Source organism: Leuciscus leuciscus (genome assembly GCF_965113295.1).
Source record: "Leuciscus leuciscus genome assembly, chromosome: 13".
NCBI lineage: Eukaryota > Metazoa > Chordata > Actinopteri > Cypriniformes > Leuciscidae > Leuciscus > Leuciscus leuciscus.
Window position 1 is genome coordinate 22,887,980 of NC_138737.1, and position 24,247 is coordinate 22,912,226.

General features: G+C 37.1%; 1 protein-coding gene across 1 annotated transcript in view; it reads left to right on the top strand.

Annotated features, from left to right (window-relative positions):
- The window catches only part of gpat2 (glycerol-3-phosphate acyltransferase 2, mitochondrial), a 46,662-nt gene that overhangs the window by 19,706 nt on the left and 2,709 nt on the right, over nucleotides 1-24,247 (top strand). The window contains exons 7-19 of the mRNA XM_082188416.1: nucleotides 2,802-2,935; nucleotides 5,350-5,449; nucleotides 8,798-8,983; nucleotides 10,130-10,228; nucleotides 12,501-12,583; nucleotides 13,824-13,942; nucleotides 14,066-14,136; nucleotides 15,060-15,324; nucleotides 16,358-16,500; nucleotides 16,917-16,994; nucleotides 18,879-19,004; nucleotides 21,905-22,025; nucleotides 22,174-22,242. Of these exons, the coding sequence (XP_082044542.1) occupies nucleotides 2,802-2,935; nucleotides 5,350-5,449; nucleotides 8,798-8,983; nucleotides 10,130-10,228; nucleotides 12,501-12,583; nucleotides 13,824-13,942; nucleotides 14,066-14,136; nucleotides 15,060-15,324; nucleotides 16,358-16,500; nucleotides 16,917-16,994; nucleotides 18,879-19,004; nucleotides 21,905-22,025; nucleotides 22,174-22,242 (1,594 nt within the window). The remainder of the gene's footprint in view (nucleotides 1-2,801; nucleotides 2,936-5,349; nucleotides 5,450-8,797; nucleotides 8,984-10,129; nucleotides 10,229-12,500; nucleotides 12,584-13,823; nucleotides 13,943-14,065; nucleotides 14,137-15,059; nucleotides 15,325-16,357; nucleotides 16,501-16,916; nucleotides 16,995-18,878; nucleotides 19,005-21,904; nucleotides 22,026-22,173; nucleotides 22,243-24,247) is intronic.

The following is a 24,247-nucleotide window of genomic DNA, read 5'->3' on the forward strand; positions in this document are numbered from 1 at the left end:
ACTCCAAAAAAGTTGAAATAAAAGTGAAAAGATCACAGAAAAGCAAAGTTAAATGGTTTTGAAATGGTCCACAATTAGCAGTTGTACTGGTAATAAATGAGGGTATCATGTTTGTGTATAAAATGATAATACTGCAGGGTCAGTCATGGCCTTATGGTTAGAGAGTCGGACTTGTGGGTTCGATTCTCAATACCGACAAGGAAAGGACTGAGGTGCCCTTGAGCACTGGTGCCCTACTCTGAGTGTGTGTCCACTCCTCACTGCTCCTAATATGCATGCACTAACATGGATGGGTTAAATGAAGAGGACACTTCACGTCACGTCATGTCACTTTGCTTCACTTCACTAAATGGAGCATCTCAGTCTTTGTAAGCAAAGATGTGTCATGGCTCACCACTTTGTGCCATGAGAGAATTGTCAATGCGAGATTGTGAAGTAGTTTGGTATTTCTGCATCTAGCTGCATATAGTGAAAAGATTCAGGGAATCCAGAGAAATCTCAGTCTGTGTAGGAAAAGGCAGGAAACCTCCATTGGATGTCCATGACCTTTGAGCCCCCTCAGATTGCACTGCATGAGAAACCTTCATGCTACTCTGTTAAATATAGCCACATGTGCTCAGAAGTACTTTGGGAAACCGTTGTTACTTTGCACAGTCTGTCGCTGCATCAAGAAATGCAACTCAAATCTCTGTTACGCAAGGAGAAAGCTACACATCTAATCAATGCAGAGATGCTGCCGATGTTCTCTGGGCCCGAACACTTCTCAGATGGTCCAAAAGATACTGGAAAAGTGTGCTGTGGTCAGATGAGTCCATGTTTCCGTTTGTTTTGGTGCAAAAGCAAACATCTGTCTTGGTATGGGGGTGCATCAGTGCAAACGGCATGGGTGACTTGAATATGTGTGAAGGTACCATTGACTTGGAGGTGTATACTGGGATTGTACAGAGACTTAAAGATGACATCCTTCCTGGGAAGCAAGACAATGCCAGGCCTCATTCTGCATGTGCTACAACAGAGTGGTTTCGTATGAACTCTACACTGTACAGTGGATGTGCTTGACTGACCTGCACGCAGTCCAGATCTCTCTCTTTTTAAAAATGTATGGCTCATGAAAAAGAAGAATCTGACAACGATGACCACCGACTGTTGAGCAGACGTCTTATATCAGGCGAGATTGGGCAAAAGTTTCCAGAAAACAATTAGTATTCTCAATTCCCAAACATTTAAATAGTGTAATTAAAAGGAAAGGTGATGTGACACTGTGGTAAACATTTTTTGGAGTGGGTTGCAGCCATCAAAATCAAAATTTGTTCATATTTACAAAATATAATACAGTTTGTCAGTGAAAACATTGGAATTTTTTTCTTTGTACTTCTGTCAGTAAAAAGAAGTTGAAAGAGAATTAACAAATCACAGATTCTTTATTACATTTTACAAAATGTCCCATTTTTTTTTTTTTTTTGAATTGGGGTTGTATTTCTTCACTCCATTCTCTCATATTACCAGCTTTCCTTCCCTGTAGGCATCCTGTGCTTCATGTATTGCATGCTTTCATTCTTCCTATATCTCATTGCACTTGCACTTGCACTCCTATATCTCATTGTCTTTACTGCTTTTCTTCTTTCACCACTATATCTCCTCAAGTGTTTTTTTTTTTTTTTTTACATTTGAAGTGTTTTTTCTGACCAAAACTCAGTTATTCTTGATTTCACTGTATGATATTGTGATTTAAATATATGAAGCTGAAGGCTGCTCTCTATATCAAAATGCTCTTTTTGTGTGTGCCTCTCTTTCTTTCTCCCTCTCTCAAGCTATTGCTCCATTTATCCTGTTTACACATTTATTTTTATTGCAGTCAGGTTTTCCACCTCAGGCTTTTGGTCACAGATAATCCTTTATATGGAAGTAAAAGCACACTTTGAAAGCTTTTTTGTTACATTTGATTGTGTGATTCTTACATTTGGTGCAAGTGCAATATGAAACAAAACATCAGAGAACCGATTAGACCTCATCTAGCTTGTGGTTTTATAACCAATTAAACATGCATTCTACAGCACAGCCAGAAATCATCTTTTTGGCCTCAGTCCATGTGCATGACTCCGGAAAGTATTGAGCTCACCTGTTCACCTACTTGCCAGTTGCCGCCCACCTGAATAGCACTGACACATTTCTGCACCACTCAGTTTAACTTCACAAAAAGAGAGTTTGAAAGAATTCAGTACATATAATCCAAAATCCTATTCATCATCAGCATTGTTGCCTAAAGTATATATAAATATATATATTTTAGGCTGATGTGTGTCTGTCTCATGTGAGTGTAGATGATTTGAAACCCTTTTAAATAAAATGTTTCTTAGTTAGGGGTAACATTTTATTAATGAGGATTTTTTAAAAACATTTTTTACTGTTCATGTCTATTTAAATGTATATTTATTCCAAATAATAGCTATAAGAATGCAGCAATACATTTGAGATTTCATGTAGGCTCTATTTATAAAATTATGGGTAGAATACTTGATCAGAGTTGAGATGAACAATGTTTTATTTGCTGTAACAGGGCTATTGTGACCTTTAACCTGTGCTCTTGGCTCTCAGTGTTTGTTAAATAAGAAGGCATCAGTTCAGAAATATCAGCACAGTTGGTACAAAGGGTCTAGAAACACAATCTGAGTGCCATTTTCTGAAGTACAAAAACAGTTCATTTACGGGTTCATTTTCAAGTGCGCACTTAGCACTGAACTTTATTTCTCCCTGCACTGAAGTGTCCTCTAATTTTGTCCGTGTCTGTGTGTGTGTTGTAGAAAGCTCCGCTGGTCTATGTGTGTGTTCGGCAGAGCGGCATCGATCATGCTCTCATTTGTCTGACTCTTTTCTGCCACAACTTGAGGGTTCCGTACACCATTTATCCAGCCCACGTCCGACAAACCTGGCTAAGGTACACACACACACACACACACACTCGCACTCGCTCAAAACACAATAGCACCTACAGATGGATAGTTTGCTTAGAAAGGTTATTTTTGCAAGGTTACTTCCCTACCTGCCCTCTAATATTGTAAATGTACATATCCGCTTAGCCGTACTATTGTTAAAAAGAACATTCTAGTTCATTAGTTTGGTACTAGTTCGGTGCAAGCGCAGCAGATTCTAAAGTTCAGTGCACTTATTCAGTCTGTTAGACAGCCAACGGAAGCACCTGTTCGCATTTAACAGGGCATAATGGTTCAGTAAGTAATGAAACATACAATTCTTAAAGAATCATGACACAGAGTGCTGGAAACAGCAGTCGACCGTGGCGAGGGAGTAGTGGGGGTAAATAGTTTCCTCCTGCAGTTAACGGAAGACTTCGACTGCAAGCCGTGGGGAAGTTTGTGCTTTGTTTACAAGGCTACATCAATAATTACTTAATAGCTGTTTATACAAATTGCCCTGTCAGTAATTGTTAATGTATTTATGATATGCTTCAAGCTTAAGGTGCAATGCTTGATTGATTGTCACTGGATGTGGAGCACACATGAATACAAATGTAAAAATGCAGCTTGAACAGTTCACACTTTTTCATTTGCTAAAAGAAAGTCCAAGTCCAAGTTTCAAATGTGCCACAAATTCACTGGGGGAAAGAAACAAACACGATTTTTCTTGCTCTTTTGAAAGAAGAGTTAAATGTGTTATGTTCTCAACCTTTTTGATTTGAAGCGCCCTCCCATATAAACAAGATATTTTCAGGTGCTCAAAGCAGCTTGTTTTCAAACTTTATACACACAAACTGGAAGCAGTTATATATTTAATTAGCCACAAATAATGTTGTCATTCCGGAAGTATCAATAACTTAATGTTCTTGAATAGAAACAACAAAGGTGGAAAATGTGATCTTGTTTTTTGTTGTTGTTTTAAAAAAAAAACATTTTATTTTAGATTATAGTTAGATTATTTAAAAATATTATTAATAAGTTAGTTGAGTATTAGTCTTCTTGCAGCCCCATTTGAAGTTTGCTGAGGCCCCCTAGTGGGCCCTGGGCCCTTTTCCATTAAAATTCTCTGACAGTGTTTCCTGCAGTTGTCATTAAATGTTGGTGATGTGCTGCTACCAAATTTATGTTTTAGCGATGTTGTGAGCTTAATCTGAATTGAATCTGACTGAACGACTGCCTGAGGTGAAATAATAAAAATACTTGTTGGCTTGAATTGGTCTGAGTTGGTGTTCAAGTACTAGAATTGTTAATGGAATCATTAAGGAACCAGAACCAGTACAAGAAATTGGAGTTGGATGAAGAATCGTTGATTTCTTTGTGATTTCCATCCCTATTCTCAGTGCTAAGCTCCCCAGACCTTTTGAATATTGTTGGTTCCTGGATTATTAATTCATAACAATAAAGCAGCAAAAAGTGGAAAATGGTCATTTTACGTGGATGAATCAGTAAACACAATTTCAGGCACTAGCAAGGACCTTATCCACTAAACAACAGTCTACTCATGACTCAATTGCCTGCGATCTGCCGGCGACACGATTATGAGGGTTGTGCGTTAAAATGTAGCTGGTATTTATTAACATCTCTGCATGACACCTTTGTTGTAGGTGTTAGAAAGTATCTAATGGAGTGCCATTATGAAATATGTGCTTGTTCTGCCTTTTTATATTGAACAAAGCAGTTAAACAAGATAATAGTACATTAGTTCAATATTGCAAAGTGTTTCTTAAGCAGCAAATCAGCATATTAGAATCATTTCTGAAGGATCATGTGACACTGAAGACTAGAGTAATTATGCTGAAAATTCAGCTTTACCATCACGTAAATTACATTTTAAAATTTGAAATATTTCGGTTTGTACTGTATTATTGATAACATGAACGCAGCTTTCATGAACATAAGAGACTTCTTTCAAAAACATTAAATAAAAAAATCTCACTGACGTGTGAACAATAATTAGAGACATAAAAGGAAGGTTTGTCTTCATACATGTTTGCCCATCCTGTGACTTGAAAGGCTCTGAAATTGTGATGACATTTCCTGCAAGTCAATATAATCAGTAGCCTTGAAGTTTTTCATGGTGCATTCTGGGAGTTTCTAGGCAGAAAACATTGCAGTTTTCTAACTATTTTGATAATAAATGTGAGTAGAAATGGCTGAACCCTTTTGTTGTGCACCTACCACTGAGCTAGGGATGGGATTGAGACTCCCTAAATTCTGACCTTGTCTTTAAGTAGACATCAGGGGGAAAAAATAGTGCTACGGAAGTGCTTTTATGTGCCCCCTTTGAAGTCTCATCTATGTTGATGTTTATTTGGCTGAATAACCTAAAGGAATGTCCCATTAGTCACTGTTAATTGAGACCGTTTTGTCTTCTCAGGTCCATCCTTCAGAGGCTGGGTGTCGTCTTGCTCCCAGAAGGCACTGGCTCAGAGCGAGACGTGGAGATGGACAGCCTCTATTCTCCAGTCATGACCTCTGTAAGCCCCCGCAAAGGCTGAGTTTGCTGTTCTGTTTGAATTGCTCAGATTCAGCACATGATAAGACAAGCGAAACAGACTCTTGCTTACAGGTTTAGTTCACCCAAAATGAAACTGATGTCATTAGTTACTCCCCCTCATGTCATTCCAAACCTGTAAGACCTTCGCTCATCTTCGGAACACAAATTAAGATATTTATGATGAAATCCGGGAGGTTTCTGAACCTTTCTGACAGACAGCAATTTAATTACCACTTTCAAGTCCCAGTAAGGTAGTAAAGACATCATTAAAATAGTCCATGTAACTGCAGTGCTTCAACCTTAATGTTATGAAGTGACGAGAATACACACGCATGTGTCGTGGTGCGCACGTGACCAGCGTCGGCCAATAGTGAGGCGGCGTTCTGACGTAGAGCCCAGAAGCGCTGCACTGTTTACACTACTTCAACAGCTTAGGAGAAAGATGTGGAAGAGAAGAGATTATTGAATAAAGTCATTATTTTTAGGGTTTTTTTGCACACAAAAAGTATTCTTGTAGCTTCATAACATTAAGGTTGAACCACTGGAGTCACATGGACTATTTTAACGATGTCTTTACTACCTTTCTGGGCCTTGAAAGTTGCAATGAAGTTGCTGCCTATGTGTGGTCAGAAATCTCTTGGGTTTAATCAAAAATATCTTAATTTGTTTTCCGAAGATGAACGAAGGTCTTACGGGTTTGGAACGACACGTGGGTGAGTAATTAATGACAGAAAGTTCGATTTTGGGTGAACTCTCCCTTTAAGACGTTTGCTCAGACACACTGCTTTTGAATGCCATTGATACCAGGTTTAGTCTCAAGACGGACAGTCACCCACGTTTTCAGGGCGGGTGAGGATACATTAGTAACCTGGCCTTGATGGGCACAGCGGTTCCCATGACAATGGGGCACTTGCGGACTGCAGATGTTTCACTGGGAGGTTGCATGAGTCGCTGAACCCATTACTCTGCCTCGCTGATGCTTGGAGGTGGATAATAAATCTCCTCGGCCTCAAGATTTCATACTATTATCTGAATTTTTTTGGTGGCGCATCTTATTAGCAGTTTAGAAGAAACATTACCAGAATTTGGATGTTGTAGGTTTTTAAACAGGATTTGACATAAACTGCATTTGAATCTTGATTGAAAGAAGGGCTAATATGTTTTACTATGAAGGGCTTTGATTAGATATGTGCAAATGTGCGACTTCTGATTGGCGTAAATGAACAGAGGAAATAATCTGTCATGCCTGGAATAGCATATGAGCTTATCAGGCTTCTCAAGATGGATTTAGGATTTGTGTGTGTGTGTGTGTGTGTCTGTGTGTGAGAGAGAGAGCGAGCGAGAGAGATAAAGGGATAGTTCATCCAAAAATTTACATTTAGTCATTTACTCACCTTTATATAATTCAAAACCTGTATAAAGTACTTTATTGCATGAATCACAAAACATGTCAGTGTTGATGCTGTTCTTTCCCATATTAAAACAGACTGAGAGCAGGGGCTGTTAAAGGGATAGTTTACCCCCCAATTTTGGAATGACATGAGGGTGAGTAAATGATTACATAATTTTTATTTTTGGTTTAACTAAACTATCAATTTAATTGACAATGAGCAGTTGGAATTAATGAGGAATGGAATTGAAATATTAAAGACACCAATCAAAATACTAATAACTGCCAGATGAAGATTAATTGTGGAGTCTTTAACATATGGAAATAAAATCTAAAGGTGGGTAATACATCATTCTCTTCTCTTAGATGTGAGCTCTATTCATCATACTGATGCATCGCCCTCACATCTGTATGGGAAATGTGCAATCGTGATTTTAGTTAAAACATATTCGATGCACACAAGGAGCAATGACTTTGATGTCACAGACGTCAAATCTGTTGTAAAACTTCTTGAAACAGCAAGTTTAAATCAGTTTTTTTTATTGTAAACTTAAACTAAAGTTAATTGAAATAAAGCTTAGATGAAAAAAAAAAAAGAGGAAATATTAAATGAAAAACAAATTTGAAAAACGTGTTGCAAGGACAACTGAAATAAAATACCTACAATTAAAATAATTTAAAGCTAAATAGAAATTTAAATTGTTTTAAACAGTTAAAATTTAAACCGTTTTTCTTCTGTAGAGGACATTTATATTTTAGCAAATTTATCTGACAACATGCATGTCATAGTTTTAAGTCTGGATGTCATGTAAAGAGCACATTTAGGGCTTTGCAGAGATACCAAATGTTTGGAGGTGTAACCATGACAACTCCCTCTCCTTGGTCTTTAAAAATGACTGAATGATCAAATTTAGCGCACATGAAATATGATAATATTTTGTAATTATCATTTAAATCAGACTCATTTTCTAATTGTTTGTCAGAAATCAACATCTCAGGAAAACGTTATGGGGTTTCAAATCAGAATATTACTTTCTTATACGAAACCGGGCATCGATTTCATACATGTCCACTGCAGAGGACACCAGAACTTACTGCATCTTTATCAGGGATTCTGGAGACACAAGAAGTGAATGGGGAAATAAATTAGATATCAATATTCTTTTGAGATATTCTAATGAAAATATTCCCAATTATTACTCCCATTAGTTCATGTCTTTTTTAATTACATGTTGCCCCAAGAACACATTAATATTCAGATTACATAGTGTGTCGATGCATTGCATAGAATTGGAATGGCATTTATGGCCATGTTTACATGCATACTGCATAAAGTAAAAACAAATTGGTTCTCAGGAGGATAAATACTATAATAATACAAAAAATTACACTTAAATGGTTTGAATATGCACAAGCACGATTAAGATATGAGAGCTAGATTTTTATAATGACAGTGTTCAGTCTGACAGAACACTACTAGGAATATAGCACGAGTCACACAAACCATTTCTATGATGCTTTCTTGAACTTTATGGCCTAGCTGGTTAGCCCTTGGTCACTGCATGTAATATCACTGAAACCTTCACCAGAATTGCTCCCTGTGAGTCGTATGCATTTAGAAGGACGCAAGGGTGAGTAAATATGACACAATCGTCATAATGCTTTGTCCAGGCATTAGAAAAGCACCATTTGATTCTACAGAATTGTCAGCTTGCCACTTTCGCTCTTGCTATAGCTCATATTATCTGTCTCTCCTCTCCTCTCACATATAGACACTTACCTCAAACATACACCAGGCTTTCAATTCATTTTTATGTGACTGATTTTGCAGATATTGCAGTTCATTTATTCTCTGCTTTTACATAAAACTATCCAGCCTCTCTACTTTCCCGCAAACATTTTTATCCATAATTTCTCCTCTTTTGTCCCACTCCACAGTTCATTGGCGAGCTGTTACGAGAGGGCGCCGCTCTCAGCGTGGGCATCACCGCAGCCAGAGGTCACGGCGGGCAGTGGCTGGCGCGTGTACATCAGGCCATCAGTGACGGTCTAGTGCCTGATGTTAGCATCGTGCCTGTGGGCGTTTCCTACGATTGCCTACCACGCCACTTTATGCGTCCACAGGTGACGACCTTAATATTAACAATGCACACTCCATTCCATAATGACCCGGCAGTCACCGTCACCGTCAGTGCACTGGGCTATTAAACAAACCCAATAAACAAATTACAAACAGAAGTAGATCCACATTTTTCCTGACAAAGGCAAACATGATAATGGTAGTCATAAGCATAATGATCATTGACCAATTGGGGAAGGATTTACCAAACTTTTAACTCAAGTTATAAACTTTTCATGTTACTCAGTATGCACTATTTTGCTACCGATATCTGATGCATAAAAACGTTCAATCGGTGAAAAATAGCTCCCACCATAACCAACAGGGGTAGTAACACACTGATACAACAAAACTAGACAATCTGTTGCCGTTTAACCTCAATTTTATGATGCGAGACAAGTGCTTTGTTTGAGCAAAAAAACATAATTTACCACTTTATTTACAAAATATGAATCTCCAATGCACATTCATGAGAGCGCCACAATGCATGCGTGTTGTGTTGATGCGAGAGCAGACGTTGTTGCGTGAACGTGCGTTGGAGATTAACATTTTGTAAATAAAGTGGTAAATTGTTTGTTTTTTTGCACAAAAACGAAGCCGTCGCGTCGCTTCATAAAAACGAGGTTAAATCACTGGAGTCACATGGATTACTTTCATGATGTTACTACCTTTCTTGGCCTTGAAAGTGGTAGTTATGTAGACTGTAAATGGAGGGACAGAAAGCTCTCAGATTTCATCAAAAAGATGAAGATGAAAAAATGTCTTATGGGTTTTGCACAGGAATTGCAGTCATGCAGTTTTGTATTTGTAATTCCTGAGGTGAACTGATTCATTACACACTAATTAGCAGCAATATTCAGTTAAATAAAACCAGACGCTGTTTTTTGCATTTTGATGTGATGATTTTTAATATGCAGATTGCGAGATGTGTTTTCGTCTCACATTTAGAGGGGAAGAGAGGGATAAAGGGCTCTGAGAAATCTATATTATTGTGTGCATCCATTTCAGCCATTCATTTCTCCTCTGATGGCTCTTCACCATTAGAGCGCCGTGAAGATCAGAATAGTTTTCTCGAATTAGATCCAAGTCATTTCCTCAGCTCGTGTGTGTGAGTGGCAGCGTATTGTTTCATTTGTTTGTGTGCTCTCTAGGCCAGCGTGATGTCTGCTCTGCGGTTTGTGGTCTCCCTGCTGAAGGGTGATCACAGAGGAAGTGTTAGGATCCATTTTGCACAGGCTTTCTCTCTGAAGGTATGACTCACACGCATGGAATTACACACGCTCGCTCATCCGTATACACCAGCATATAAAATACAATAATTTCATACAAATGCAGAGCTTTAGCGCAGTGGTTCTCGGCTGGTGTGTTCATGACAGCAGGGAAATAAAACAAAATGCAAATAATAAAATGCAAGCCATATAATAATACGTAGTAAGTAAATCAAAATAAATTGTCTAATAGACTTAAAGGATTATTTCACTTCTAAATGAAAATTCTGTCATCATTTACTCACCATGAACACATACAAATAAATGTTGAAGAATGTCAGTAACCAAACAGTTGATGAACTCCATTGACTTCCATAGTATTTTTTTTTTCCTACTATGGAAGTCAATGTTGTCCATCAACTGTCTGGTTACCGACATTCTTCAAAATAGCTTCCTTAGTGTTTCTGCAGAAGAAAGAAATTCATATAGGTTTGAAACAAATTGAGGGTGAGTAAACGATGACAGAATTTTCATTTTGAAGTGAACTATTCCTTTAAAAAGGAGGAGAACCATTTGTAGATTCGCAAATTTATCTAGAGCTTGGTAATATGGGTAATATTGGGTTTTTCGCAATACCAACATTTTAGTACCTAATACCATAAATATCTATTGCCATTTTTCTTCATAATTTCATGATTCTCAATACCAATAATTTGTATACAGCAAAATATTCTATTGAATTGAAAATATGCTAATATTCTATTGAACACACTCCTTTAAAAAGTTAAATATAAATATACTTGTTGACAAATTGCATAAAATAATGGAACATAACCTTAGAGTAACGGTCAGAAGTTTGGGGTTGGTACAATTTATTTCATTTTAGTACAATTAATAAAAATGTTAATAAAAATTAAAACAAACTATTTCTATTTCAAACAAGTACTGTTCGTTTAATGTTTGTTCATCAAACAATCCTGATTTTTTTTTTTTTTTTTTACAAAAAATATAAAGCAGAAATTTCAACATTGATCATAAGAAATGTTTCTTGAATATCAAATCAGCATTTAGAATGATTTCTGAAGGATCATGTGACACTGAAGACTGGAGTAATGATGCTGAAAATTCAGCTTTACCATCACTGGAACAAATTACTTTTTAAAGTTAAAATAGAAAACAGTTATTTTAAATGGTAAAAATATTTCTAAATATTACTGTTTTTACTGTATATTTAATCAAATAATTGCAGCCTTGCATTAAAAACATAAAAAAATCTTCCAGACCTTTGAATGGTAGTGTGTGCTAATATTGCTTCAATTTATCCATTAAAGGTGCTGTATGTAACTTTTTCACTCTACTAAAGCATAAAAATACCATAATATGTTTGCATATATTGAGGAAACATGCTAAGTCCACATACTTGTTTCTCTGAAAAACACTTCTACAGCCAGTTATTTTACTTTGAAATGTGTGTTTCCATGCTGGAATGTTTTTATTTTTATTATTTTTTGGTCTGTGATACTGCACGTTGCCAATTTTATTTGTCCATTGCGCTCGTTCCTGTCGAGTGTGCTCAAACTGGCCACCCGTGTGAGAGCCGTCCAGTCTGAGGAGAAGGTGGCGGGAGAAACGACGATCTCTGATATTTTTAATTCGACTGCAGTACCCATTTCGACCACTAGTTGTCATTCTTACATACTGCACCTTTAATTGTTGCAAATAATATGCAAATTAAATGTATAATAGTCATTTACTTAGATATAATACTGATTTAATGCTTTTTGACAGCATTTTTTAAAAAAATTTATTAAAGCTATTAAAGTTATCCATCCAAAGAGCAGTGAGACTTTTCTTGTTTTCTCACTAATACTATTGTTTGATCAATATTAACTTCTTGAATGACTGCGGTTAGACTGCATTCACATTGCAAGACCTAATGCACAGATACACTATTTTGGGCATTCTTAAGAGCATGAATACCCATGTGAGTGGCCACATGTCAAACAGCACTCACGCACTGAATTGAGATGATACAGTACTTTTGTTTAAAACTTTTGTGTTCCTTTATTTGTTTTGAAAACTACATTGTTGGACCTTTTCAGTTTGTGATAATATTAATACATGTTTGATTTTAAGTACTTTTCGTACAGTGCTGCCATTTGATGTCCAAAATCTGGGTCTTGAATCAGAACCAGTTTAGACTTATTGCCACAAATCAATTTTTGCAGCTTATGTATGGGCACTGTGGAAAAGTTTTTAGACTCGTTCTCTTTCTCTCTCTCTCTCTCTCTCTCTCTCTCTCTCTCTCTCTCAGGAGATGTGCGAGAGTGGAAGGTGTCGTGTGGATGGAGGGCGCCCCCTACAGGAACTGCTGTTGACCGCCATACTGAACAACAGGTCTCTTCAATCCCTCTGTTCCTGTATCTCATTGGCAGAATCCACTTATCATCCATCTCTTCCTATTTGCCACCCTAGCATCTGTCTGCACATATGGTCAAAGACGAAAGAGCTCACGCGTTTCACTTCACTTCACCATCCTGCATCCTTCACTGTAGTATTTCTTGTCAGTCATGAAGGTCCCTGGGGTTCTGGTCCTCCAGTTCAGTTCTTCTTCACCTTTGTTATTTATCTGATGTACCAAATTGGTGAGACGAAAAAAGCAAGAAAAATAACAGGAAGAACTAATAGTGATGTAAGGATTCTGGTTGAGGATGATGAATGATACCTTTCAGTCCACTTCAGCCAGTTCAACGTATCGCTTTCTTTGAACTTCCTGTGTAACTCGAGTTGCTTAAAACGTTTTATGCACGTGGCTCTGGAGGTCTGATTCAGTCGGCTGAATGACTATTATATAATTATCTAATACTTATTTAGCATATCATTTGCATCTTTGTATTATTGTTTTTATTTGTTCTATTCCTTGTATTTTGTGATTAATTTATCACTGACTGTTCACTTGGTTTAAACAATTACTTGAGAAATGTAAGCAATATTTATAAACACTAGCAAGTTTGGAGTTAGTAAGATTTCGTAATGTTTTTGAAATGTTCAAATGTGCAGTAAAACAGTTATCTTGTGAAATATTATTACAATTTAAAATAAGTTTTCTATTTGAATATATATTAAAATATAATTTATTCATGTGATGCAAAGCACTGAGACTCCCGTCTGCAGAAGCAGAGCTCAAGAGCCAAGTGCATAAAATGTTTCTGCAGTGCACTCATTTCAAGCAACTCAGGTTCTCGGGAGAAGCAAGTTATTCCTCATAATGAGCTGGACTATCCTGGAAAATCTACATAGAGCTTCTCATCTGCTCTTCACCCTCTTCTAAGAGCCTCAGGCGCTGTTATACGTTTAAAGCGGAACATCCACAGCAGGGGAGGCCTTATCGTGAAGATTAAGCCCTGCAGGGCTCGACATTTGCATTCTGACAGCTGGTAATAATGTATTGTTGTAAAGCCTTTTGTAGTAAACGTTAGGAAGTGAGAACAGTGAACTTGTGATGCAGTCACGTGAGGTTTGCGGAGGACTGTAATGTACATTTAATGCTGGGATTTCAGAGAATGAAAGGATGTACACCCCTATATATTAAACAAAAGTATGTTGTAATAAAATGAAATGTGGTTTATTTCATCAGGATGGGCTCCATCTTCAACCAGAAGGATGTGTCCTGGCTCCTCCCACCCGCTGTCATGCCTGAACTGCCACCCGCTGATAGACAGCAGACTATCGCACTGACTCTTCATTTAATGTACTGTGAGTCTGATCAACACACGCAAGCTCTCAAAGATCAAAGATCAAACCCTTGCACTTTAGTAGGTGTTTTATTTATGAGGCTAAGTTTTGTGTGTGTGTCTTATTTTTTTTATCATTTTTTAGCTTCAACTACAAGTATGGCCGTCATGTCTACCAGTCTGGTGTCCTGTTTGCTGCTGCACAAGCATCGCAGGGTGTGTTTTAAAAACTCCTCTTGGGCATCACATCACACATGAAGTATATCACTATTAACAGTGTTTGGGGTTAACGCATTACAATTAACGTGAGTTACGTAATCGGATTGCTTTTTTTCAAGTTCCGTATAAAGTAACGCATTACTTTACTTTTACATTTTTAAAATGTACTTTTACACACACAACGTATCTGAGTTACTTTTTTCTTAATGTTGCTAGATTATGAATTAAAAAAATTATTAGAAAAAGATTGCTTTATTAAACAAATAAAGTAAATCAAGCAAATTACACACACACACACATATATATATATATATATATAATTAGCTTTTTTTACTTAATTTGTTTAATAAAACAATTTATTTATAATCAAAATTGTTTAAATATATACACAGTATATACATAATGTTGTTGATCTTTGACAATAGATTATCAATATTTGTCAGTTAATTTGCTATTTCTATAACAGATGTAGTATTCATCACAATTCAAGTCTGTTTTCCATATTTTATGTGCTCTATGTAAACAATGTTACATTAAACTGTTTCTATACTTACGTTAATACAAGCCTAAATTAAATCTGTTCATCATATAAAGCAAATTATCTCTTCAAAAGAACAGTTCCATTCATATGAAATACTTTTATGATGTTTCTTTGACAAGTGTGTGTGTGTATATGTATATATATATATATATATATATATATATATATATATATATATAGACACAATAAAAATACAATATAGCCGATATAGCTGTATCGAGCAATTAACATCTAGGAGCGGGAACTATTTTACAATAGTACATTAATTGGTTTATTAGTCATCGACCAGTTGTAGATGATTCATACAAGTGTCAAACATGATTCTGCTCGCTTGAATGATTTTGCTAATGATCGTAACAATCTTCTCCCTCTTTCTCAGGGTGTGCGTGTATCTGTGCTGTGCAGGGACATCTGTTGGCTTTTGGAGGAGGTGTTGTTCAGAAACACAGACGTGGGTTTCGGCGGCGCTCTGGTCGGGCTGGTTCATCACGCGCTCTCTCTGCTCCGCCCGTATCTGCTCCTGGCTGCAGCTCCGCCCACGGGAGAACCCATCATCGCACCGCGGCCCGACCCGGAGTCTCTGCTCACACTGAGCCAGCACTGCCATTTGCTCACTCATGTCTTCATACACGAGGCTGTAGGAGGTGGGCAGAGTGTGTTGGTGTTGGCAGGCGTCATGCACCGATCTTTTTTTGAAGGGAAATCAGTGACACGCTTATTTAGTATACTGTACCTTGGCAAGATAAGATATGACTAAAGAAAAAGAAAGTTTTTATGTATACTATTGACATGTTTTTGATTAGCAAGCAGGGTTCAAATCTTGATATTGATACAGATTTCCTGATTCGATGCCAATTAATTTGGGTGCATTCTATTTATTATTCCATTTCACAAGAAGTCTCTAATGCTCACCAAGGCTGCATTTATTTGATCAAAAATACAGTAAAAACAATAATGTTAAATATTAGTACAATGTAAAATACCTGTTTTCTATTTATTTTAAATGTAATTTATTCCTATGATGGCAAAGCTGAATTTTCCACATCATTACTTCAGTCTTCAGTGTCACATGAAACATGAAACATTTCTTATTATTAATGTTGAAAACAGTTGTTACATTTGCAGTTACAATTTTTTGTGGAAATTGTGACACATTTATCAGGATTTTTTATGAAAAGAAAGTGCAAAAGAGCTGAATTTATTTGAAATACAAATCTTTTGTAACATTATAAATGTCTTATATATACTGTCACTTGATTGATTTAATTTCATTTAAAAGTAATTTAGAATAATCTTATCATTTTGAGATTATAAGTATCGATCAATCAAACGAAGATTATTATTAATAAGAAAATCTACCCAAAAAAACTTTTACCCAGTTTTGGCATTTTAATAACCAATAACATTTGATAACTTTAAACTTTAATCTTCTCCAATCTGTTTTATACACCTTTTTTTTTTTTACCAACAATATTTGTGCAACTATTCCTTTAATGATGTCAGATAAAAAAGAAACAAAAACAAAAAACCTACTCTGCTCAATAATCTGAGGGGGCACGTTCCCAGTTTGAATGGTTCTGGCGCTTCAGGGTGTTGATGTGTTTGGGTGAGTCACGTTTGTACACAGCAGGGTTTATTGACAGTGCTAACCCTGAAGGCATGTGTGTTTGTGTGAAGCGTGTGCTGTCTCAGCCATGCTGAGTGAGGTTGTAGGCTGTGGAGGGGGTGGAGACCAGGAGTTTGATGTTGTCCTGGGTCAGGAGGAGCTGACGGAGAAAAGCCTCCAACTCACACATTTACTATCTCCCGGGTACATACCGGTGAGTCTCGCTCAAACACGCACATATGACATGTATAATCACGTTGATGCAAGTAGTGACTCATACAGCTGCCTTGCTCTTCAGTCAATACAAAAAAAACTCAATTTATTTTTTTCAAACAGTCTCCAAATGTCTCTCTCGCTCTTCCAATCGATTAGTCGCTCCCCATCTGTTCGCTTTATTATTCTCTCTCGTTGTCTCTCAAATCGAGTTTCCCGTTCAAGGGTTCTTCAGCGGCGGGAATAGAATGTGTAATTATTGCAGGCACATTTTATACTTACATCAGCAAATAAACACTTGTAAAGGCTGTGAAATGTCAAGAAGAACAAGAACACTACACAACTAATTATTTCTCCTTACTATCTGCTCTCTCTCGTGTCTGTCTGCCTGTCCATCTGTCTGCCTCTCTGTTTCAGCCGTGTCAGAACGCTCACAGCTTTGCTCTTGATGTAGTGGACAGCATGGTGCGCTGTGGGGTTCTTGTTATGGAGGAGGTAAGACACCTGCATTAACAAACAATGCTCTCATTCTCTGATCATAGTTAGTCTTCACACATGCAGCATTTTTTAAATCCTCATCAATAGCCAAAATTTGCTATTATGAAATTTGGTATTATATAATGCAAATTCATTGTACTACAGAGATGGTACAATTTAATACAAATATATATATATATATATATATATATACGCATTAAAAATATTTAACAGTTAACACAGCGTCTGTTTTTTCTGTCATCCTTTGGTTGCGCTACAGTATATGATCATGCTATCATTCAATCAAGTGCTATTAAACCATTAAAGTGCAATATACGAAGAAAAAAAATAACTCAAAAAAGGCTCTATGTGAAAAAATACCCGAAACGCGTGCACAGAATGCTGCTTCAGACAGTGTGCTAGCACTGCATTGAGTTCTCTTTGTGTGTGTGTCAGATCCAGGTCATGTGCGTCAGGTCTTAAAGTGGCCACAGCCTAATAAACCTGCCACTGTCGGTCATTAATGTTAATCAAAGAACAAAATACAAAGAAAATATCTCACTGTTCACTGAATAACCTTTGTAGATTTAATAAGGATTAATCTATATTTAATGTTTATGTAGTGAAGACTAATTGATTATTAAATTTCTGTATATTTACCTGTTAGACCTACCTAAAAATCGTACAAAAATGTTTACATTTGTCAAAAATAAGAAAAACAACAACTTGTTTTGTGCATTTTAAGAGTGCAAGTACAAATCTGAACTCTATTCTATCTAATCTATTTTGGAGATTTAATGTGAAAGTATTACAATATATAAATATATTAAAAACTTTAATGTTAGATGTGGTTAATCACGATTAATAACAGAAAAATTTGTAATTAGTCAATTTATATATATATATATATATATATATATATATATGTGTGTGTGTATAGACTATAATTATATGTATTATATATACACACACTGCCGTTCAAAAGTTTGGGATCGGTAAGATTTCTTTTTCTTTTTCATAAGTTTCTTATGCTCACCAAGGCTGCATTTATTTGATAAAAAATACAACCAAAAACCAGTAATATTGTTAAATATTATGACAATTTTATATATGTGTGTGTGTGTGTGTGTGTGTGTGTGTGTGTGTGTGTGTGTGTGTGTGTGTGTGTGTGTGTGTGTGTGTGTGTGTGTGTGTGTGTGTGTGTGTGTGTGTGTGTGTGTGTGTGTGTTTTACAGTCTATTGTGTGCGCGCGCGTGTATATACAAACTCAAAATTGTTGCTGAAATTAAATTAATTTTGCACAGTAATTACTTAAGATTAATATATTTTCCTCTAAAAAGGCCAGAATGTGCATTAACTGAACTTTTTTAAATAATAATAAATAAATAAATAAAACACTATAACACACAATTTCTGGTATCTTGTTCCTCTACTTTACTACTCACATTGTAAAATATGGTAACATGACTTAAAAGATTAACTAAAATGTTTTTTAAGTGCTTAAGAACCCATGTTAAAAATACCAAGTGTGTGTTTGTATGTGTTTATATATATATATATATATATATATATATACATATATACACACACACACACACACAAGTTGTCAATGCTTAGGTCAAAACAACAAACTAAATTTGCAGAGACATGGCCAAAAATACAGTTTTCACTCCACTGCCCAGACATCTAGCAAGCTCTCAGGCTCAATCTAATCTCTGACACTGACCATTCAGTCTGTGCCTATTTATTTTCAAGTGCCACCAGAGTTTTCAGCTGACTGATTCACAAACACCCACAGAGATGAAAGCTATTTTTGTTTACTATGGTTAAAGGTCATTTCAACCCTAAACTGATAATTTTTCAACTTGTGTCTTTAGATATTTGAACTTAATGTGTGTGCAGGTTCAGAAGGATTCACCAGCATGTGACTTCATGAAGAGGCAGGGTGTGTTATCATGGGCTGCTTCAGACAACCCTGACCAGAGCAGCGATTCAGACTGTGAGGAACCAGACAAACACTCTTACAAGGTACACAAACCCACAGACCCATCATCAATGGACATTTAGTGGGATTTTTGTGTTTATAATAATCATATATTGAGATTCATAGTACTCACATCATCTCTGAACACTCTGGATCCAGAGTTCTAATGAGATGAAAACCACTAAAAAACACTAACACGCAAACCTCATTCATCATTTATAGATGCACACACAGACAGACTAAGACCCAATAACTAAAGCCTGGAACACACCAAGCCGACGCAGACGAACTAGCGCTGATGAAAGCCGACTGTGTTGTCGCCTCGCGTCGGGGGAAAAAGCTGCACTTGAACACACCGAGAGAACTACAGCCGACTGTCAGCTAGAATGCGCGTTCTGCGCCTGCGTGTAAATGAGACAGCTGTCTATTTCTGCAGATATATTCGTCTATATTCGTCATTCAAAAAGGGAAACCGGCGCTGCCGGCTGCAGTTACACAAACCGTAAACAAAGCAGTGCGTGCTTACCGTTTTGAATATCAATCCTGCTAAACACTGTCTTTATTCCACTCCTCTCGTGTTAATATTGAAATATTCGCCAAGGAACACTCAGATAAGATGACATATCATTAGAACAGCCTTCTATCTGTACCATTTTGACTTTGCTCGCTATTTTGCTATTATTCTCGTGCACTGACTCGGTCACTAAGCTGAACAGCCAATCAGAGTTCCCTCTTTCACCGATGGCCCGACGCCGATTCAACATGTCGAATCGGCCGTTATAAAGCCGACGAGGACCAATTTCAGCCGACGGTGCGGAACACACTGAGAAGATTTAGTCGGCCGACGCACGGAAACTGCCCGACGGCCGACCGTCGGCTTGGTGTGTTCCAGGCTTTAGACAGACAACTCTGCTGCCCTTGAAGTGTGCTTCTGTCTGCAAATTGCTGTTTCTTGGTATCTGCGATGAATCCAGCAGAAAGAGAACTGGAAGGGAGTGTCAATGGCATAAACTGCTGTGGATTGGTGGCGCCTGTTGAATCAGAACCTCAACCAAACATTTCGGACACAGGTTTAGGCTTTCCTCGGGTTTTAGCTTATCCTTATTGATATTTTGGGGTCATTTCCGTTTACATGTTAAAGCTTTTGTACGATTATTTAAGTGGTGTTTGCTAGCTTCACCATTACCAAACGCCAAGTAAACAAGTATCATTAATACTATCGCTCACACTTCCCTTGTCGTTAGTGTTGAATTCATCCTATAACTGGGCATGAATGATACCTCAAATCATGTGTCCGCCTTCTGTAATCAGACTATTGGTTTTCCTCTGGTAGACAATAAAACAGACAATCCCACATACTTACATTAAATGAGGGACACTCTAGCTACAACTGAGAGACTACTTGTTTTTTATTTTTTTTAAGGAACACTTACTTGGATTTTAAATGTTTTAATTATATTATATATTTATATACACTCTCACTGGCCACTTTATTAGGTACACCTTGCTAGTACCGTGTTGGACCCCCTTTTGCCTTCAGAACTGCCTTAAACCTTTGTGACTGATTCAACAAGGTGCTGGAAACATTCCTCAGAGATTTTTGTCCATATTGACATGATAGCATCACACAGTTTCTGCATATCCATGATGTGAATCTCCCATTCCAGCGCATCCCAAAGGTGCACTACTGGATTTAGATCTGTTTTTTTAGTGTAGAGAACTCATTGTAATGTTCAAGAAACCAGTTTGAGATGATTTGATCTTTGCGAGATGGCATGTTATCCTGCTGGAAGTAGCCATCAGAAGATGATACACTGTGGTTATAAAGGGATGGACGTGGTCAGCAACAATAGATGCCCAATATGTGCCAAGAAAATATCCCTCACACCATTACACCACTAGCAGCCTGAACCGTTGACACGAGACAGGATATGGATCCACGCTTTCATATTGTTTCATGAAAATCCCAGTAGATCAGCAGTTTCTGAAATACTCTGACCAGCCCATCTGGCACTAATAACTATACTACATTCAAAGTCACTTTTTCTCCTCATTCTGATGCTCAGTTTGAACTTCCGCAGATCATCTTGATCGTGTACATGCCTAAATGCATCGAGTTGCTGCCATGTGATTGGCTGATTAGATATTTGCTTTAACGAGCAGTTGAACAGGTGCTCCTAAAGTGGCTGGTGGGTGTGTGTGTGTGTGTGTGTATATAAGTTCAATAAATAAATACATATTATGCATACTTTAAAATGATACATATTAAGAGCTTACAATATAATCATAATTAAGTGTTCCTTTTATTTTATTTTATTTTATTTTATAGAAATCCAAGCATGACAACATGGTATCATGCATGGATTTCTATTTAAAAAATATTTATAATTTGTCATTTTATTGCATTTCGAAAAACCCATGTATGCAATAATTGAAAATGAGCCTTTATATGCATTCACAATACATAAATATGAACAAAAACAGCATTCAGAAGTTTGGGGTTGGTAAGAATGTTTTTTTTTTTTTTTTTTTTTTTAAAGATCCTCACCAAGATCAAAAATACAGTAAAAACAGTACTATTATGAAATATGATTCGCTTTTAAAGTAATTTTCTATTTGAGTATATTTTAAAATAATTTATTCCTTTGATGCCAAGCTGAATTTTCAGCTTCATTACTCCAATCTTCAGTGTCACATGATCCTTCAGAAATCATTCTAATATGCTGATTTGTTGCTCAAGATTTTATTTTATTTATTATTATCAATTTTGAAAACAGTTGTGCTGTGAGGGGGGGAAACTGATTTATTGGAAATAAAATTTTTTGGTAACCATGTAAAAGTCTTTACTGCCCAAACAACATCTGTTTCCTAATTAATAGTAACCTTTGCATGTTTTCTCACTGTCCTCTACCCTTCTGCTGTCTTCTCTCTCTCTGCTTTCTAGTTGAGTCAGCCTTCTCAGTGCCCAGAGCTGCTGTTCTTTCTCTGTAGTTTACTGAGTGTCCAGCTGAGAGCTCTCTGCTGGGCGCTAGAAAGCCTTCATTACCTCCCCACACCCATCACAGGTTAGTACACACACACAAACTCTGACCTCTGTCCACACAATGCTGTTGCCATTTGTGATGAGTAAGTGTTCTTTGGCAGCATCTCTGTCACTATTCACACTGAGTGTGAACAGATGAGTGTTTATAACCTAAAAACTGTTTATTTTAGAGACGGACTGTTTGAGTCAACTACACACACACTTGAAGAACCGAGCTCAGCTGGACAAAGCGCACTATGGTAAAAAACAAAAACATGCTTTTCATTTCAAAGGATTAGATGTTTCCACGTGGTCATCCAATAACAAGTGGTCAGCACTACATACAAGTGTAAACATGGTCTTAAATGTTTTTTCAAACACATTTTGAGGTTGTTAAAAATGCATGTGACATTAATTGTCCTAATGCACCTCAGATAAGTATGAATAAAAACCATGTAGCACTACAAGTGTAGTCTGATTCTGAGGGAAAGCCTGTCAAAGAAGGTCAAAATGCATTAATTGTTTAAATAAATATACTTAAATGCATATTGACGGTAATTTCAAAACAAATCTAAAAAAAATTAAGGTCCCTATCATACACCCGGCGCAATGCGGTGCCAGGCGTCACGCCTGTGCCAGGCTTCACGCAAGTGTTTTCTGCTAGTTTCAGCCCGACGCAGTTATCATTTTCACGTCCTGTGCCATGTTGTTTAAATAGCAAATGCATTTGCGCCTATTTGTTCGCCCATAGGCGTGCTAGTCTGACAACGAGGTGTTTTCAGGCGCATTGATGGCGCGTTGCTATTTTGAGGCTACAGAAATAGACTGCACCATTGACCAACTGAAACCTGACCTAAAGTCAATGGCGCAATATTTTTTTTGTTATTTAAAGGGCATATCAGAAATATGTGCCTATAGGCGGGTCCAAAACGCGCACACTGCTTATTACACACACAGGGACGCGCAGCAGCAAACAAATATGCTAAATATTAAAAATAAAAGGATTACAATGTAAAAGATTATTATTATTATTATTATTGTGTACACAAAGATATGGTGGAATCAGGCTTGTCCCGTAGATGGTCTGCTTGCGCACTTTAACCTCGCGCACAAGCAGATCCGCTTCCTCTCTGTAGAAGCATTCAGTCTTTCCGCTTGCAGATTCCGTCATGTAAATAGCAATCCGCCTTGGCGCAAGCGCAACTGGCTTTAAAAAGGCAATGGGAGATGAGACTCTGATTGGTTTAATCCATGTTATGCCCAAAACACACCCATTACTCTTTAAGAGAATAGGTACAACCCGTCATTAAAAAAGCAAAAGTGCATTCGGACACACCCTAAGTGCACTTGCGCTGTGCGCTTTAGACCATGCGCTTAGATTGCTAAAATAGGGCCCTAAATGTTAATTTATACATTCATTTTAAATTCGACTGATTAAAGGGTAACTAAACCCCTGGTCAGAGCCTGACTCCACCCACTGGCAATATTTGAAAAATGCTTGAAAAGTAGGCAGAGCCCAGTGGAGAGGGGGCGTGCATCTGTGACATATCTCTCTGTAGGCAAGGGCGTGGTTAGCTGGTACTCTCTGATGTCAGAGGGTACCACAACTTCCAATAGGAAAATTCAACTGCAGTAGCCACTGTTCAACCTGAGGAGGGCAGCACTCAGACGTTTTTACACCATATTTTGTAAAATTAAAACACTTTAAACACAAATGTCAAAAAAAATACTTGAATCAATGAACAGCACTAATAAAGCCCCATTCTTACAGATCATTAACTAAAAAAAGTTGGTTTAGGGTTTAGTTACCCTTTAATCATTGCATAATGCATAGCAAATAAAAACAGATCAGGCAAAATCCTGACAGGATCTGTCAGACTAGATGATCTGTTTTGGACGTTCGGTAAGTTCCGTTTCTAAATAGGCAATGTGGCATAAAGGCCGACCAATCAGGTTGTGAACGTATCCCTGTGCTTTGAGATTCTGTATCTTTTTGAACCAAACGAACTAAGCAAAGTGAACATTTGATGTCATCAAAAGACAGTTATACTCACGGTAGCTCCGGTGACACAATCGCGATTTGGATTACAAAGTTTATGGTTCATATTAACAACATCCGGAATCTAAAAATTGGATAAGATTAAAGGCAGGGTAGGTAGGATTAAAAATAAAAAAAAACATTCCAAATTTGTTTAAACTGTCTTTATATACCAATACATAATTAAAATGCAAGTACTCTGAAAAAGAGAGTATAAAAATTGAGTG